Source organism: Merops nubicus, unplaced genomic scaffold (assembly GCF_000691845.1).
Source record: "Merops nubicus isolate BGI_N331 unplaced genomic scaffold, ASM69184v1 scaffold31723, whole genome shotgun sequence".
NCBI lineage: Eukaryota > Metazoa > Chordata > Aves > Coraciiformes > Meropidae > Merops > Merops nubicus.
The window spans coordinates 15423-33409 of NW_008600334.1; the positions used below are offsets into that span (position 1 = coordinate 15423).

General features: G+C 49.5%; 1 protein-coding gene across 1 annotated transcript in view; it reads left to right on the forward strand.

Moving 5' to 3' along the window:
• MEI1 (meiosis inhibitor 1) overlaps positions 1-16723 on the forward strand; it is a 32139-nt gene extending 15416 nt beyond the window's left edge. The window contains exons 15-27 of the mRNA XM_008937676.1: positions 1940-2114; positions 2223-2370; positions 2934-3206; positions 6355-6520; positions 8594-8698; positions 10089-10199; positions 10745-10926; positions 12335-12416; positions 12822-13027; positions 13734-13815; positions 15243-15349; positions 16120-16251; positions 16586-16723. Of these exons, the coding sequence (XP_008935924.1) occupies positions 1940-2114; positions 2223-2370; positions 2934-3206; positions 6355-6520; positions 8594-8698; positions 10089-10199; positions 10745-10926; positions 12335-12416; positions 12822-13027; positions 13734-13815; positions 15243-15349; positions 16120-16251; positions 16586-16723 (1907 nt within the window). The remainder of the gene's footprint in view (positions 1-1939; positions 2115-2222; positions 2371-2933; positions 3207-6354; positions 6521-8593; positions 8699-10088; positions 10200-10744; positions 10927-12334; positions 12417-12821; positions 13028-13733; positions 13816-15242; positions 15350-16119; positions 16252-16585) is intronic.
• Positions 16724-17987: the final 1264 nt, after the last annotated feature.

Consider the following 17987-nt stretch of genomic DNA (forward strand, 5'->3'; position numbering starts at 1 on the left):
TTAATGAGAGTTTATGTGGAGGATTATATTCCATGTTTATGTGAGGGAGGATAGAGTTCAGCAGGATGAAGAAGTGATTTGGTCTAGCAGTGATGATGGGACAGATTTTAGTTTAGATAAGGAAGTTGTGTCAGCTTTACCCTTTCCTCTGGAATATTCAGAATGGGGTGTTCTGTAGAGAGGGATTATGCAGGAAGTGTTAGTGGGATTTTAGTGTGTAGAAATCCTGTTTACTCTGTGTATTCCTTACTCTTAGTGCCTCAGAGAGGGGATGTGGAGAATTCCTCTGTTCTAAACATGTGAAGCTGGCAAATCTTCCCTTCTCCTTCTGAGAAAACCCATGAATCTGAGGTGCTTCCCTCCAAACACAAATTCAGAGCAGTTTGCTTTGGGAGGGAGAGCCTAACAGATCTATTCTTACTGAGATGGCCTGCCTTGTTCACCAGATTTGCTTCGAGATGTTGATGGGATGTGGAGATGTTTATGGTTAGGGGACTTTTCCCTTATTGTACATGTTCTGTGCTCCTTCTGTGTCTGTGTCTTGGTTCCTGTCCAGCATCCTGCTCCTTCATCCGACTGACACTGGAGCTGAAGGCCAGATTTTGCTCTGTACAAAGGTATTATGATGTGTGTATTGTGAACCAGTTAAAAATCTCCTGATGGGAAAGCAGATTCTTATCTCATGGACCTGGTTAGGCAAGACAAGAGGCTGCAAAAGTGGTTCTGTCTTAGTGCAAAATGTGCATGGTAACTGGCAGTGGAAAAGGTGGATGTGGGAGAAGGGAGGAGGAGCAGTGAGGTGAATTTACACAGTGCTGTGAGAATCCTGTGCTCCTTTGTGAACTGTGCAGGTAGAGGTAAAGCAGCCTGATTTTGGAGCAGGCAGATCAGTGGGTGTTTTGAAAAGAAGCAGCAGAAGCATCAGTTCCCTCTGAGCTCTGGCTTCCTGGGCACATATTCTTGTGATGGGGCACATGCTTATGTATATGATCACTCAGTGAACAGGGGTTCTGGCAGACAGTGTGTGATATTAGAAGTATGAAGAGGATGTTTCTAACCTTCTTAACTCTCTTTCTGCTCCTCTTCACAGAAATCCTGCCTTGAATCAGGTCTGTTGCAGCTTCCTCTGCAGCTTGTGCCTGAGCCTTTACTCTGCCTCAGAGAAGGAGAGGACTTCTTCTCAGGAGGGCAAGTCTGGGGAAAGGGACAAGGTGCTTCATTTAGTCTGAGGCCCTGACACCCTCTAGTTAGGAAATAAGTGCAAAAATGATTCTAAAAAATAGACAAAGGAGGAGGGAAGGGAGAACACACAAACTCTATTTTGATTTTTTTTTTCCCCATTTTTTGGTAAGCTGATCCAGCAAGTAGATGACACCCAGAGGATGCATTTTGAAGAGTTTGGAACCCTACCTGTAAGAGTGTGTTTCATCTGCCTGTGGCTTTGTTCACGTGGTGACATTTATTAGCACAACTGTGCATGGTTTAACTGGAATAATATTCCTTGCCACAATCACCCATAACTGCAGACTGAAGCCATTTTTCTTCCCTTTGGCAAATTCTTTCCTATCTATACTGTAACTTCCCGTAGTAGTTAAGTCCCAAATAAATGAGATGAAAGTTTCCCCATGACAAAAGCCACTTTTCCCACTGGTGGTGGTTGGTTACCATACAGGGGGCATCAGCAAAGAGCTAAGAACCTCAGGCAGAAGTGTCTTTTCATCCTCAAAGCCAGCCCTGTTGGATCAGGCCTCACACCTCCATTCATGCCAAACTGTAGAGGTGCAATAATAACATTTTAATAATATGTAATATTTCTTACATCGGGAGTTTCCCTCATTTAATGTGCCTGAGTTAGTTGAGGCAGATGTTTCCATCACTCAGCTTTGTTGGAGACTTTTCTTATCACTGCCTGCCTGCTCATTTTTTGTTTTCTTTCTAGAGCAAGAGCTGTCTGAGCTCCTGCAGAAGGGCCTGCCTCAATTAAACTACACCATTGCTGAAAGCCTTCTCCTCCTGGCTGAAACCCCTGAGCCTTTCTCTTTGGATCAGTCTCTTTGCAGCCACCAACACTGCTTCATACTACTGGTATACTTTGCCTACACCCTTGGGGACAGGTGAGCCAAGAGTAAACAAGACAAGTGGTTTTCTGACCTTGATGTACCATGTATTAGTGGGTAAGGCATGACTGATGTTAGTTTCCACTCCAATCTCCTTCAATGCAGGTTTGTCCCAGCAGCAGAATTATTTTTAGCCATCAGAAATTTCCTTCTGTCAGCACAGGACCATGGAGATTGTCCCCCTCCAGTCATCCTCAGAGCTGCACTTTACCTCCTTGCTGGCTGTCAGGACAAAGGCCAAGCTCTGGATTTGGTAAAAGAAGGTTTCCTTCCTACCTCTTGGACCCTTTTTGTTGAAACTAGGGTTTCTCCCCACTCCCATCAGCCCTCCTGCAGAAAGTGCTTTGACAGGGGTGGTGAGCAGTGAATGAGTGAGGACTGTGCAGTGCATCTGCACTCTGGAAAGTCAACTGTGAAAAGCCACTAGGGAACAGAAAATTGACTGAATACACTTGTGTATGTGTGGGAAGTGTAAATGGGTTGGATGGGCTGTGAATTCCCATATGGAATATCATAAACTTCATAGCTTCAGCCTCCTGAACACATCCACAGCCTCTGCAGCAGGCTTTCTAGTGTTCCCATATGGCCCTTTGCTGCTGCACAGCTTCCAGCACTGTAGAAAGCCTACAAGTTTCTCAGCCTTTGTGATGCAAATGGGCTTCACAGAATGATGTTTAACTGATATATTTGATTGTCTACTTAAAAGGCAGTGTGACTGTTTCTCACAGTACCCTCTCATCACTGCAGCTTTTTGATATTCAGTCTGGAGTGATTATTTTGTTCTCTCTCCCCCTTTCCCTCCCACACCCTTACCAGAGGTCATTGTGTACCATGAGGAGAATCCTGGATAACCTGCCAGATCTGAGCTTGGTCTACGTCCATTGTCCTCTCCTGGTGAAATTCTTCCTGCACTACCCTGAACTTCTGGGGAGATTTGGCCACCAAGTCCTCCAGCTCTGGTTTTCCTGGGGAGACTGCAAGCAAACTGAGGCTGAAGGAGATGGTTTGGGCTCAGCTGAGCAGCTGAGCAGTGCTAACCCATTGCTTCCCATTCTGAAGAGCAACCCCAGCATTTTACTTATTTTACTGGTATGTGACTTTCTCAAGGACAGGCTGCTATCCTGGCCACGGTTTAGGGGAGTTTTTGGGTCTTGAGGCTCTCAGTGCTGTTACAAGGCTGAGAGTTCTGCTAGGAGGGCCCATATCCACAGACTTCCACCTCCCAGGGAAGGCTGATACAGCAAATGGGACAGTGTATGTGTGTGTGAGAGAGGTTTTTCTCTGTCATCCATCCACTGTGATCTTTGAGAGATGGCTGGGCAGGGATGTGAAAGGTACTGCTGATGAGAAACCCCATTCCTTTCTCTACCCAGGTATACAGCTGGCTACTCCAGATTCCTCTGTGGCAGCCTTTCAGGAAGCTGTTTTGCTAATTTGGGAGCAATGGTTTTCTGCTGATAGATGAGAAGAGTAGGAGGAACAAAGAACTTTGAAGAAGCAAGAGTGCAGGGAATGGGTCTTGATGGCACAGCTTTCTGTGGGTGTGGGGGGCTCATTTGCTTTGGCTTTAGCTGGAGAGTCTTGTCAGAGATTTTTGTAGTACCCTTGAGTTTTCAGGACTGCAAATAGCATATTTTATTGCTCTTAAATGATAAAAGAAAAATCTTGAGGCAGGGAAAATTAATTGGTGCAGGGGAAAAAGGGGCCTTGAAGTAGCAGGGCTAGCGTGTTAGCTGGTGTAATGAGCTCTGTTAGCTGTCATGGTTTAGGACTGGGCCAGCCACTACATGAATTGCTCTCTATTAACCCTCAAAAGGGGAGAGAAAGGGAACAATGGAGAGCAATTCATGGATTAGGAAAGAAAACAAAATCAGCTTTAATAACAATAATAATAAAATGGAATATATATAAATAGATACAAACCCACTCTGCAGTCATGACAGAATCCAGGTCCTGATGGCTGCTCAGAGATCTCCTCTCACTTCCAGCTCTGCCACCTGCCCTGCCACCCCTCACCATCAGTGGCCACTTGTCCCATGACTTTTCAGCCAGTCACACAGCAAAGACTTGCTAACATTTCCAGATGAGACCATGAGATTTGTCTGTTAAGGGTAAAAGCTGAGAGCTGTGGTAAAAGCTGAGAGCTGTGATGTTTCTTCTCCAGACTGCCAGAGAAATTAAATCCTGTTCTCACTGATAATAGAAATCTGTGTCAGCAGACAGTGAAGAAGCAGAGTTTGGTTCTGAGTGGGCACCCACTGAGCCAGCTGGCAGGTATTTGTTCTGGTCTGAGAGGCTATGGAGTAAATTCTGATACCCCAGATTACTGAAATGCCTGACAGGAGGGCTCTCACCCAGGACAGTTTTCACAGTTAGGGTGACATTGCAGAGGAGGCAGCAACATCCAGGCCCTTGACACTGCTGCAGAACATTGGTAAAAGGGATCAATGAGCTGATGGATCAGTACAAATTAAGGAGGAGGAGAAGTGTCCTGTGAGACTTGCCTACACTGTTACCTTTAGCCTGTCACTCCATAAACTAAAGCAGTTGTATACATCACAGGTCTGTCAATAAGCAAAAGAAACCCAGTGGCTCCTTCCCTGATTGGTGCAGCCTTCCTGCTTTCCCTCCTCTGCCTTGCCAGGCACTCTTGCAGAAATAAATTAATTTATCCCTGTCCTGGTCTTTAAAGTGAGTTGTAATAAATCACAGGCTTTGACAATTCACCTTTCAGCTGGGGAAGAGCATAATCAATCTGAATTTAGATGGGCTAATAAAACAGTGCAATACCCTGGGATAAATACACTGTCAGATGCCAACAAAACTCAGGAGGTGAATAACCTCAGTCTGAGAACACACTGGTAAAATGGAAAGGCCTCTGCCTGGTACAGTGAAACAAAAATGAATGTCCTTCCAAGGATTATTTATTTGCTTACCTGCTTTTAATAATTGTCTGGATTAGACAGAGTAGGGAGGAAGATGTTAACACAGTGATGCATGGACCAAGACCAGGAAGGCTGCAGCCCTTGGTTGGTGCTGGTTTGTGCTGTGTGTGTTCGCCTAGGGGTGAATATAGTCCTGATCTCCCATTGTTCTGCTTGGCTTCTTCATGCTGCTCCCTCAGGGAGTGGAGCTAGGCTGCCTGATGTTGGATTACATTCCTGAATGTCCCATGAAACAGATCTGTGCCAGTGGGGATGATTGTGCAGACAGCTCCCTGCCTCTTGTTCCTGAAGGTCTCAGCTCCCTGCAGGAATCAGGCGCAGAACCAGAGAGGGTTTTCTGGCACAGGCAGCCTATTCTGACCCTAACTGCTTTCCCTGAGTCCTACAGCCCCATCCATCCCCTCCAGCCTCCCAGTCTGGCTGCAGCTGGGGGAGGCAGGAGGCTGGCCTGGCAGGCTGGGGCTCTGGCTGCTGACACCAGGCTTCTCTTCCCCTCTGCCAGCTGCAGCATTTGCAGTGCAGCAGCCTTGGCTCCTGGGGGAAGAGAGTCACCAACAATATGTGTTGAGATGATCATATTAGGCCAGCACTACCAGGATTTTCTGCATCCCTACGTGCTGTGCAGGTGAATTTGAGGTTTAAACTCCCCAATAACTGAAGTATGCCCAAATTAAGGCTACTGGCTGTGGGATTCAGCTCAGAGACTCCAGACAGTGCTCTGTAGTCAAGAAGCAGGCTCGTGGGCTGGATGCTGTGTACACGACTCTCCCACTTTCTGTGACTGAGTGGTTGCTCCTCTGGCTGATGTACATTCCCTCTGGTTTAGTTGTTCTGTTGCTGCTGCAGATACAACACTGCCAACCCTTTGAAAATGAGTATGGACTGACTCATAAGCTTGATTTGAGGTAAGCATCTTTAAGATGAAACCTGATTTTTCAAGCCAACAAGGAAAGCAGAAGTGCCAGAGGCTCTGTGCTCTTTGAAACTGGGCCCTGACTTCAGGATCTCACTTCTTCTAAAACCTTGACTTTAAGTGTGTGTTACCCCTACACTTGTGTGCTGGATGGGAGTTAGACAAATGCAGTCTTTAAAGGGGATGCTACTCAGAGGTGCCTGTCAGATGAGAGTCTGTCTGCTTCCTTCAGTTCTCTGTTTGATCAGGACATATTTCATCTGGAGGGTGCTTTATTAGGCCACTCCCCAAGGCACCAGATCAGCATCATGATCTGAAGTAGCAGCAGCTTCATCCAAACCATGGCAGAAAGGTAACGTGTGTGCCTGTTCCCTTGCAGGACCTGGTCTGCTCAAGCTCTGTGGAGGTGGCTTGGAAGGTGTTGCTGACTCTGAGGACCTTCCTGGAAAGAAATGAGGATGTGCTTGTCTGTGACCTCCTCCGGAGTCAGTTCCTGCAGATTCTGCAGCAGCTGCTGGTAGAGAGCAGCTCAGCCTCCCTGCAAGGTGAGTCTTGACCTCTGTGACTTGGTCTTGCTGTAAGGTAGATGGCTGAAGGGATGCAGCCTGAGACAAAGTCTTCTTCAACTGCTGATGTTGCTTCCCTGCTTCCCTGCATGAGGAAATGTACAGACAGAACTGTACTGATTGAGTTTCATTTTCCAGAGATTCTTGAAGTGAGTCTTTTTCTCATTTAGGTTGTTCTGGCTTCAAACTGTGATTGTTAGACCAAGGCAAGTACTGCAGTAAGTGTTCAGTGGAGAGTTGTGCTGGTAAATCCTCCAGCCTGAACAGGGGCTCCACTGGTGACTGAGAGGAATCCTCCTGTTTGGCCCCTTCTCTGTGCAGAACAGGATGGTGTGCCTGGGTACACTCAGTTCCCAGGGCACAGGGAGCAGGAGCAGAGATCATCTGAGTCATTCACAGTCTTGATTCCCAAATGGGAACTGTGTTATCCCCAGATCTCTTAACTCCATTAAATCTCTCAAAGCTTAGCCGGGCTGTGACAGGGGGAAGTCCCTCTGTTCCTTACTAGCCCTGGCTGTGATGTTGGGACTGTTGTCCCATTGGGAGACATCCTGTGAGCTGGAACTGAAGGAGGGAGCAGTGCTGGGATGTCCTTTGCTCCCCTGGGGTAGGCTCCCAGCACAGCTTTGACTTGTTCCTGAGGGGGCTGCTGACATCTTTAACAGCCCTGCTGTGTTTGGAGTGTTTTGCTCTGCAGGAGTTGGGATGGAAGCAATAAGAGGGAAAGTGGTTTTGCCTTCCCTCCAGCAAAGTCAGTAGGCTGGAGAAGAGGCAGAGTTGAAGCAGGAGCATGGTGGAGCATGAGGCTATGAGATTATGGATAAAGAAGGCAGTGCTGGCATTTGGTAAATCTTATCTTGTTTGGAAGTGTGCACATTTGGACTTGTGGTGTCCCTCTGTTCCTGATGTAGGGATCCCAGGGGCTGCAGGGAGGCAGATTGTCCATCTCCTGTGTGGCAATCAGACCTGTTCTTCCAAACTGACAATATCCTGGGAGACAGGGCACTGGGCTAAAGGGGCCTTTGAAAGATTTGAGCCCTTCCACTGCCACTAATATTTCATACTGCACCTTGAACTCCTTAATTGGGTTCCTGACAGCCCCATCCAGAAGGTCAAACACCAGATGTACTCTGGAGAGATGACTCCCTTGTCTCTCAGCACACAGGCAGCTCCCCTGGGGCAGTTAAGTCCAGAGGATCTGCACCCCTGTTCAAAGAGTAGCCAGCTCATAGACAAGAAGGCAGCTTAAAAGTGGCATTCCATCAAGAATATGTTAACATTAAAAACCCCCATAAACATTTCCTCCTCAAAACTGAAAACCCCCAAGCCTTTGTGAAGATATTTTCTGGAGGTGGCAGTTGCTGGCTGTAGGTCTGGCTCTATACCATACAAAATCTTGACCTGTTTACAGCTCTGCAGAAGCACAAATATCCTAGGGAGGGGGTTGTCCTGGGAAGCTGGTGGTCTGAGCAGCAAATTCTCCTCACCTACAGACCTGTCGTGTGGGGCTCTCACTTCTGCTGGCTCTGCTTTGCCCTTTGGGGTGGAATGACCAGTATTTTCTGGCCTCAGAAGATGGGGGAGAATAAATGCTGTGCAGCTGAGTGCTCTGAGGTGCTGCCAAAGCACAGGCTGCCAGTGGTGGTCAAGTAGATGGGAAGAGAGCAGTCTAGAAAGGGCTGGTGACTTGTTGGAGGTGGCAATCTGAAGGTGTGGTGACCATCCCCCTGAGGTGGTTCACTGAGGGTGTACCTGACCCTCTCCTCCTTTTTCCCTCCTCTTTTCTAGTTGTTCCTAGAAGGGGGTTGCAGGGTCCAGGGTGTAACTCAGACCAACAATGTCAGACAGGGGCCTGATCCTGATGGGGCTGCAGAGACGAGAGTGAAGCTGGGACTCTGTGTGTGTGTGTGTGTGTGTGTGTGTGTGTAAAAGGGGAATACTTCCTCCCCTAACCCACTCTCACTCCTGAGCTGGAAAATTAACAACTCTTGGCAGGCTTTAAGGTACAATTTGGAGTTCCCACACAAGCTAAGCTGTCTGTGCCCTTCTCAGCCAACAGGAACCTGCCAGTTTTGCTGAGCCTCCTTTTCCTGGTGCAGCTACGGAGCAAGGGTGGGAGGGAGCTGGACAGCACAGACTTCAAGCTGCTTCACCAGGGTGAGCCTGTGCATCTTCTCCTCCCAGGAGCCTTTGATCTGTGTTTGGTAATTGTTCCAGAAGGTGATTAGGGGTCAGCTCTTTGTCCTTTGAAAGAAGGTGTCCCGTGCATTAAGAGTTATGGTTGCTTTGAGATGCTTTTATAGGCAGAGCTTTGTAAAGAGCTCTGGTTACCAGTTCAGTCAACAAAAACCAGGTCCTCTGCCTCTTGCTGTTACAATACAGTGTTGCCTGAAACCTCACAAGGTGGTCAGAGTGTTCTGGCTGTGAGATGATTTCAGGGTCTGTGACTGTTGTTGACTTGGCACATGGCAGTATTGCTGACATGTGTCCTGGGACACCCTTCCCTCTCCACACTTGCTAACACACTCCCCCAGGAACCAGCAGCCTAGTGAAACTGGGTTCTCCCTGGAGTGTGACTCCAGAGTATATGGGTCCCAACATCTTCAGGACATGCCCATTTCACCCCACAGACATAGAAAAGCAGGCTGGGTTTGCTCACCATACCTTGTTCTGCTCTCAGCTGGTGATCTTCACTCTGTGACTTCTCCCTTCTTCCTTGGCTATTGGAGGTCCATGCAAGGTGTAAAAAAGGAATAGAGGGAAGCTCAGCTGATCCATCCTCTCATTTCTTCCCTGCTCTGACAAAGTGATCTCTCCAGAAGGCTTTGAAGGACTGTCCCCTTCGATCTGAGATGTTTCATGTCCAGGCTCTGTCCTTGGAGAGAAGCAGTGTCTCTTAGACATCCATGGGAGTGGTGGCAGCAGCATGTCTCCTTTACAGCAGCCCTTGTTAGCTGCTGGGATTTCAGAGCACAGCTCAGCTGCTCCCAGGAGTCACAAGCTCCTTCTGCTCTTGCTTTCTGCTCTGTATTTTTCTAAAAGGACTCTCTCCCTGCCCCAGCCACCCTCTTCATCCCCTGCTTGGTTCCCCAGGCTGTGTTCTTCAGGGGTGGCTGTGCAGGGAACTCTCCTCTGATGACGCCTGTGTGGAACCAGCTCATAGATGGAAGGGGTGTGGAGAGACCTGTTAATGTGTGGGGTTTGAGAATTGCTTTACTCAGCCTTTCAGCTCTCCAAAAGCTCTCCTGTGGCAGTTCTGCTGAGCCCTGCAGTCCTGGATTTCCCTCCCAGACCCTTGCTAGACCTTGTTCCTAAGTGTTTGATGCTCCCAGCAAACATGGCACATTTATTCCTGGTGTGAGCAGAGCTGGGGAGAGTGGGAGCACAGCTCTCCATGCCATTCCCCTGGCTGGTCACCAACTGAGACAGGCACGTGGCTGTTTGGGGCTGACCCCTGTGTCTGAATTCTCTCCCCAGTGACTGACTCTCTGGTGCCGAGGTGCCTGTCAGGTCAGTGTCTGTGTTATGCATGTTCTTTTGTTTGCAGTCAGTAATCTCTGTGGGAGATGCAGGCCCAGGGACACTGACCTCCTCCAACCATCCCTGAATTTTCTCTATTGGAGCCTTCATCAGACAACACCTTGTAGTCAGCAGAGAGGTGAGGCAAGATTGTTAAGTTAATCTCAGTAAGGTTGTAGCTTGGTCATCAGAGGCTGTGTTCTAACTGTCTCAGCAGGTAAGGTGGATTTTTCCTCCTCTGGACACAGCACCACAGTTAACAAAGACCCTTTTGTATTTGGGATGAAGTTTTTGAGGTTGAGGGGTTTGGTTTGGTTCAGTTTATTTCTGCTGCCTCCTGATGATTCAGTGGTCAGCTGTGGAGAGAACCACTCTGGTTTTCTTCTCCATAAAACACAGCAGTGAGGCTTTGGTGCCTCATTGGAAGCATCCCAGTATTGCCATGGTGCAAAAAATGAAACAATAACAGAGAACAGCTCTAACACCCTCCCAGCTGTGCTGCCTGAAGGCCTGTCCTGTTCTTAGCTGCCAGTTGCTTGTGCTGTGGGAGATGGATCCCAGTGTAACTGGACAGCCTCCCTCTGGGGAGCTGGGGCTGCAGGGCTGTGCTCTGCTCTCCTCTGCTGCTTCTCAGGCTGCTTTAACCTGAGCTTTAACCTCTCTGGCTGTGTCTCTGCCCCACAGCAGTGGCTGTGCTGCTCTCCAACGTGCCCTTGCTGGATCTCCTGCAGAAGGTTCTGGAGTGCACCTGGCTGAGGTCCCCTCCCCCTGAAGCTGCTCTGCTGGCACCTGAGGACTCCTTGCTGTGCTCTGGGTGGCTCTTGGTGGCATCTCTCTTAGCTTGTCAGCATCGCTACAGGACTGAGGTTAGAGCAACTCCAGTGGTCAGAGCCAGGGAAGGGCTAAACCTTGAAAAAAACTAAATAATTCAACCCAAATCTTCATGAACAGAGGAAGCTGGTTTTGCTTTGGCCTGGAATCTGCTTGTCTTGCCTGCACTTTGGTTATTGTCCATGAGTTATTCCCTGCTGCACTTCTCCAGCAGGACTGGAGGCTGTGACCTGAGGCACTGGAGAGTAAGAGGGGCAGAAATCTTGGGGGAGCAAGTGCCGTCCTCATCCAAACCATTTGGATGTCTTCAGGACAGAGCAAAAGAAGTGTTAAGGCCTTTCTCAAGGGAAGGCTGGGGGTGGGGGACACAGCTCCCATGCTGGAAACTTGCTTTTTTGGTACTAAAAGAATCAGTCAGTGGCTTATAAACCTGTTGTGTGGCTTGATGGGCCATGATGGGCCATCCAGAATCCTCCTTGCACCAGAGATGGGGGAAGAAACTACAGATACAGGTCTCAAATGGAAGTGGTTCAAGACTTCTGCAGTGTTTCTAATCTTCAGCACCTTTGAGTTTCAGTGTTTCTCTGCTGCTGAGGAGAAGGAGAGGGGCTAAGAGGAAGACTCACTTCTTTTGCTGCCTTCTGCTGCTCAGTAGAGCTGAAGCTCCCTAAAGCATCCTGGAGGCCTTTGTAAGAGGGCCTATGGCCTTTGTAGCTGAGAACATGAGCTGCTGCCAGGCTGTGTCCCCAAGCCTGCAGTTTTTCAGGGAGAAACAATGGCTCTGAGACGTGGCCACATTCATCTCAGGCTGATGTTAATAGTGAGGACTGGTCTGGCTGTAGCAAGCTTGCATCTTAACTCTACTCCTGCCAGTGGCTTGGGCAGAAGCCTGTGGATAAACACAGGGCATGGAAGGCTTTGGCTTGTCAGTTCTCAGACAAGTAGCCCCTGCCACCCTGTTGCAGGAGGAACTCCTGGCTCTCCTGTTGAACATTTCTCTCTTCAGAAGATGATTAGAAGGGATCAGCCTGTGGTCCTTGTGGCTGCCTTCCCCTGCCACCTCTCTCACCCAGATTCTTGTCGCTGCCTGGCTGTGTGGCTGCAGTACAGCTGTGGTTGGTGGTGGTTGTTCCTCTGCCCCACGTGCTCAGCAGCCTGACAGACATGCCAGAGGGACTGCAGGGAGCAGTGACAGAGAGACAAGCAAACGAGCTGCACTGGGGTTTGGAAACTCTGCAGGGCTGGCAGCTGGTGCTGAGTGAAAGCTGAGGGCCCAGTGATGTCACTGTCCCTGCTGGGGCAGAAACCTGAAAGCCTGTTGCTGTCCCCTTGGTTTTCAATGGTCATCATGGGGTAGTGTCTGAGGACTGGAGGTACGTAAGGGAGCTGTTCACCTGCTCCAAACCAGCACTGGTTTTTCTTTGCTATTTCATCCTCCTCTAGGTTCACCAGACACTCTGTCTAGACCTAACAGAAGTCCTGAATGCAGTCATCTTCAGGAAGAAGAAGCCAATCCTGCTGTTAGGTATTTTGCATCTGTGGCAGGGATTTGACTGGAAGCAGCTGCCAGTACCATGTCACAGGCAACAAGGGAGAACTGGTGACTGTGGAGTGGGGTGGTGGAGGTGCTGGTGGGAATCTGGAAGCTTTGGGTGTACATAACTGGGAAAGGGAAAAAGGGAACTGTCTGGAGCTCTGCTGTGTTCAGTCTTCCTTGGAGGTTGGTGGTGACATCTGGAACTGGGACAGTGTCTCACAGGAAGGAGACAAACAAGAGAACTCCTGTTGCCATTCCCATCTGCAGCTCCAGTGGGCCCTTAAGCCCAAATTTTCTCTCCTCACCCTCTTCCATGCCATTGCACAGGCAGCAACACACAGGGCAGGGGAGAGGAAAACGTGGACACATGCTGATAAACTTCTCCCTGTCTAGTGAGCATCATGCAGTTCCTGAGAGCTGCCCTGAGACAGGACTTCTCCTCCTCTCTGCTGGTGGTCACGGGCCAAAGCACAGCCCCAGGTGCTGCTCAGCCACAGCCAGTGTCACTGCAGGATGCTGCCTTGCACCCCCTTGTCACCCAGCAGGTCTTCTCCCTTGTTGTCAGCCTGCAGAACCTTTGGGTGCACATCCAGCTGCAGGTAGACCCAACAGCTTTTGGAACAGCTCTAGTGTTGGGCTTCAGGCAGGGGTGCCAACCTGAGAGGGAACCACCCTGCTGCAGAACCTTAGGGGCTGCCCTTTCTTTTCCTCCTACCTGCATTTGAGGTATCAAATGTGAGGAGGAGGAGGAGGGAAAATGCTCTTGCTGCAGCATGGTGCAGGGAGGAAGAAGGGAAATCAAGCTGTGAAGTACTCCCTGCTGCTGAGCTGAAATTCTCAGCCCTAATGAGGTGATCTCTGCTCTGCAGGGACACCACACCCACAGGGACAGAGGTGGGAGAAGTGTAACCAATGCCAGTGTCCCCCTCAGGCCCCCAGTGAGGTGCTCTGGGGGGTAGCACATCAGTTTACCTTTAACTAAAGTGATTTTGGGCTGTAGGGGTACTACCTCAGTTCACCTTTAACTCTCCCAAGCCACGTTGGGCTCCCACCTTTCTTCTTTGGAAGCTGATATTTAATTTTGTTGTTTAGTCTGAGAAAAAGTAGCTGTGCCTTTATCTGCCTCCTTGATGGGACAGATAATTTGCAGCACACTGCTTCCTGTGAAGGAGATGAAGGATGTTATTTCCCTGTGCTGCATGCTCCTCAGATCCTGACACTTTATGAGTTTTCCTTTTGCAATAGCTGTTGACTGGTTATTTTTTTTATTATTTTCTTCTCTTTTTCCTCTTCTTGATATTCCAGAAGGACTTGCTGCTCTCCCAAGCTGTGGTTGCCTGCCTGGAAACCTTAGTGGAATACCTGTATGTGAAGAACCAGGATGTTGGTAAAGTCTTCCTGCTCTTTCTTCTCCTGAATTTCCCTCCTAGGATGGTTTTGAGCTCTTTGATTTTCACCCAGTAGTGCCCTGTGCCAGATGGTTAATGAGTTTATGCCAAAGAAGAATAATTATTTGTATGCCTGAAGGTAATGATGTGGTTTGGGGGGTGGAATCCCAGTGCCTGGCTGCCCTGCAGGCCTGAGCCCTCACTATGGCTCTGGACACCAAGATGCTTAGAAAGGAAAAAGTTGTTCCCCACTCCCCAAGCATGATAAGAGTGAAAGGCTGAGGAATGGAAGGAGTAAAAGAATAGTCTTCCACTACCAAGCCAGTTGTGGCAAACCCCTAGAATATAAACACAGGGGAGGAAGGATCTGAATATGATGTGTCTTCCACACAGACAGCTTTGGCCAGAGATTGCCCCTGAGAGAGGGGAAGGGAGGACAGGGTACCAGGCAGCCTGAGGGAATGGAAGCTGGAAGTTCCAGATTTCCAGGGGTGATTTCCAGAGTCCACATCAGACCTCATGGACACCACGTGAGCAATGTAACATCATATGTCCCAGTCAGGGGAAGAACAGACCCTCCTGCTTATTGTCAGCCTCCTGCCACAGAGTCCAGGTGCTCACTTCCACCAGCTAGCAGATAAGCCCCTGAATATTTGACATGATTTTTGTAGTGTTGTTTTCCCCATGGGAAAGATTCTTGTAGTGGCAATAGGGAGGTTACCTGGCTGCCAGTGGAAAAGGGACCTTCCTAAAAGTGCTGTTGTGGTGGAACAAGTTCTATCAGCTGACCTGTTATAGTGGTCAACCCCATGCTCCTCATCTGCAATAAATCCAAGGTAATCACACTGAACTTTACCATTCAGTGAGAGATTTCTTGCTGTCAGAGACAAGGACCCTGAGCCTCACCTCCATTTATCATTGTATGTGCCTTGTTAAGAACATTTTCTCCACGGATTGTTTGCATTGCTGCTGGTCCCCGTGGTGTGTTCTCTGGTGCAGACCCAGCCTCAGCTTGTGCAGCTTCTGTTATGGGGCTTTCTTCATTCCCCAGAGGGTGTTCTGCAGCTAAATAAAACCCATGGTCAGAAAACTTGTCCTCATACTGAAACCAGAGGGTATTATTTTTAAAATCCTGAGCTAAAGATATCCCCTCAGTCTTTTATGACAGGCACCCCAGGAGAAGGTTTCTCTTCCTGTGCCAGCACAAAGATGGACAAAATGTATTTTCTGCTTTAAAAAGCTATTAAGCTTTTGTCCTCATGACTAATCTCCTGCCCAAAGAATGACAGATTAAAAAGCAACTAAGAACAGAGCAAAATATTCCCTTAGTCTTTCCCAGCGCGGGGTCTAGAAGAGAGAACTTGGGGTTTTCTGTCACTTGGCTGATTTTAAAGCTGTCTTTGATTGACTTCTCCTCCTCTCCCAGCTCTACATGTTGCTTCACAGCCCTGGCACCGATTCCTGCTCTTCACACTGCTCAGTGAGGGCCAGAAGTCCTTGCTGCAGCCAGAAGTTCTCAGGCTGATGACTTTGGTGAGCAGGGGAAGGGCAGACCAGTCTCCATGTTCTCCAGTGTGTTGGTCCAGCGTGGTTGGGGCAGTTGTTGGACCTTGCCCCCACTCACACACCATCTCAGCTGCTGCTCTGCCTCTGTCTGGCACTTCCAAGTGAATTTCCCTTCCACACCCTGCAGAGCTGACTGCTGTTAGTGAGCACGTCCTGTTCTCCTGGTGTTTGTGGGCTTTATTTATATCATCTAGGACCCCTGGGATGAGAGGGCGAAACCTACAGAGAACGTGCAACTGCCACTGCCAGTCAGGGAGCATTCTGTGGCTCTCTGGAGAGCAGAGCTCTGCTTGCCATCACAGCTTGACCTTACAGAGGTGGCTTTTCAGGGCAGGGTCACCCCAGTCTACTGCCCTGCGAGCAAGAGAGGGAATGTGGTCCTGCCCAGCAGAAATGGTGAGGATAAAGCCCTCGTGGCAGTGGAGGAGAGGAAGGGGTTATTAATGTGAACCTTCCCTCTCCAAACACAAGATGTGCCTGTCAATAGTTGCTATTCTTACTTCCCTTTGGAAAGGTTACCTGGTTTGGTTGAGTTCCTTCCTGGCCTGAACCAAAATAAGCCTGGTTCTAAATCAGAGCACCCTCAAGACAGGTATTTGCACTGGTTCTGTGAGAAGTAGGGTGAAAATCAGCCCTGTGGGTAAGGTGATGCAGCATCCCCTTAAATAGGTCTTTCCAGGAGATGAGTCTGTGGGTCTTTCACTATTTAATGCCTCTGTTTTTTTCCTTTGTTCAAGTTTCTGAGATATCAGAGCAGCAATATTATTTCTCAAAAAGAAATTAGCCAAATTCTTCAGGTGGCAGCAGAGGCCAACGTAGCAGAGCTGCCCGAGGCCACTTGTCGAGCTCTTCGCCTCTTCCTGTGCCAGGTGAGAGCAGTGGCTGCCTGGGAGGATGAGGAGGGGAGTCCTGGGCTTGGCTTTAGCCTTTGATGGGGAGCCATGAACTTCCTTTGAGGAGCTTGTAGGGAGATGAAGAGGGCTCCTGGAGCTGCTAGCCTGGCCTGCTGCCTGAGGGCTGTGTGCTGAAACTGGAGAGGGAGTGATGCCAGCAGCTGCCTGAACTCTCTCACCCTATTGAGCAGCCCCTTGATTGCCCCCAGCTCAGTGTGAAGGTCTCTCTGCTCTGTGTGGAGCTGAGGGAGGGAGGTGTGAAGGAACAAGCCCAACAGTTTCACATCATTCTTTCTTCTGACTTGCTTAGCTGCAGAGCAGTCGCTGCCCGCTGGAGCCGGCGCAGTCAGGGACCCTTCAGAGCTTGCTGGGTCAGCTCCCAGGACAGGGGACCTCCTCTGGACAGCACCAGGACATCGTGTATCCTTTCCTTAGCAGATCCCTTTGATAGGTGGGGTGAGAGTGGGGGGTGGGTGTCACAGAAGTGGAAGGGATGCTTCATCTGCCACTCCTTCCCCAGTTCCAGCTGGAGGCAAACAGAACTGGAAACACTCATGAGTGGTTGCTACCCTGGGCTGCCTTTGGGATGAAGGACTTCATCATCCCCAGATTTGAGAAGACATTTGGGAAGCAAAGAGACATTTGGAATGAAGGAGAGGGGGAGCAGGCTGGGCAGCCTGTGGCTTCAAGACCTCAACAGGCTTCAAGCCTGTGACTTAACCTGTCTGGTGCTGATAGCACCAGTATCCTCTGAAGTCTTGGAAACCCAAAGCTGACTGGAGCTCAAGCTGTCCAGGTGGAGGCTGTCCAGCCCCATGAATTCCTTTCCACTTCTGCTTCTCTGTGTGAGGGTGAGGGAAGGAGGACAGGAGGTCTGGTTACATTGCTAACCTTGCTTCTCATTTCTGGCTTTTCCACCTATGAAGAAGCCTTCAAATCCTGGTTGTTGGGAAGGGCTTTGGGTACAGTCAAAGAACAGCAGTGCTGGCTACCTGAACTGGATGGTCATGAGCACAGAAAACAAAATCCTTTGGTAAAACCCAAGCATCTGTTGTGTCAGAAAAGACCTTTCCTCAGGTTCAGCTGCACTGGTGTTTCTCACAGGTGTTGGAGGGGGGTCCCATGGCTTAGAGAGGGGTGGGTTTCGTGAGGAACCCCTCCTGGCAGCAGTGTGTCAGATGTGGGAGCTCCTGTAGCTTGCTGGAGTTTCAGCCGTGCCTTGGCTTCCCACTCATGCCATCTCAGATGCCTGGGAGGTGTGGCAGTGTCTCTCTCACACATCGGGGACTGAAGAGAGAGCACAAAGTGCATGCAGCAGAGGAACGAGGCAGGAATGGAACAGGACACCCCATCCTGCCACTTATTCCCACTGAGAAGATGGACAAAGGGATTCATCTGTAGCTCCTTTTCAGAAAAAAAAAAAGGTTTGTTGACAATAAATGCTAAAGCCCGGTTGCTGAAATGGCTCCTCCTTTCCTTTCCTGCGGGGGAGGAAGCTCGGTTGATGCTCTCCAGTTACCGAAACACACAACTGCCTGGTGAAAACCACGTCCCGGGTGGGTGGCAGGTGCCGGGAGAGGCGCTGGGCTGTGGGGTGGCCCCTTCCCTCGGGGCTGGCACCGCTGGGGAGCCAGATGTGCCGCTCGTCCCGCTGCCAGGAGGAGACTTCTGCCAGCTGGTGGGCGATCCCTCGGGCTGCAGCCCCAGCCCCT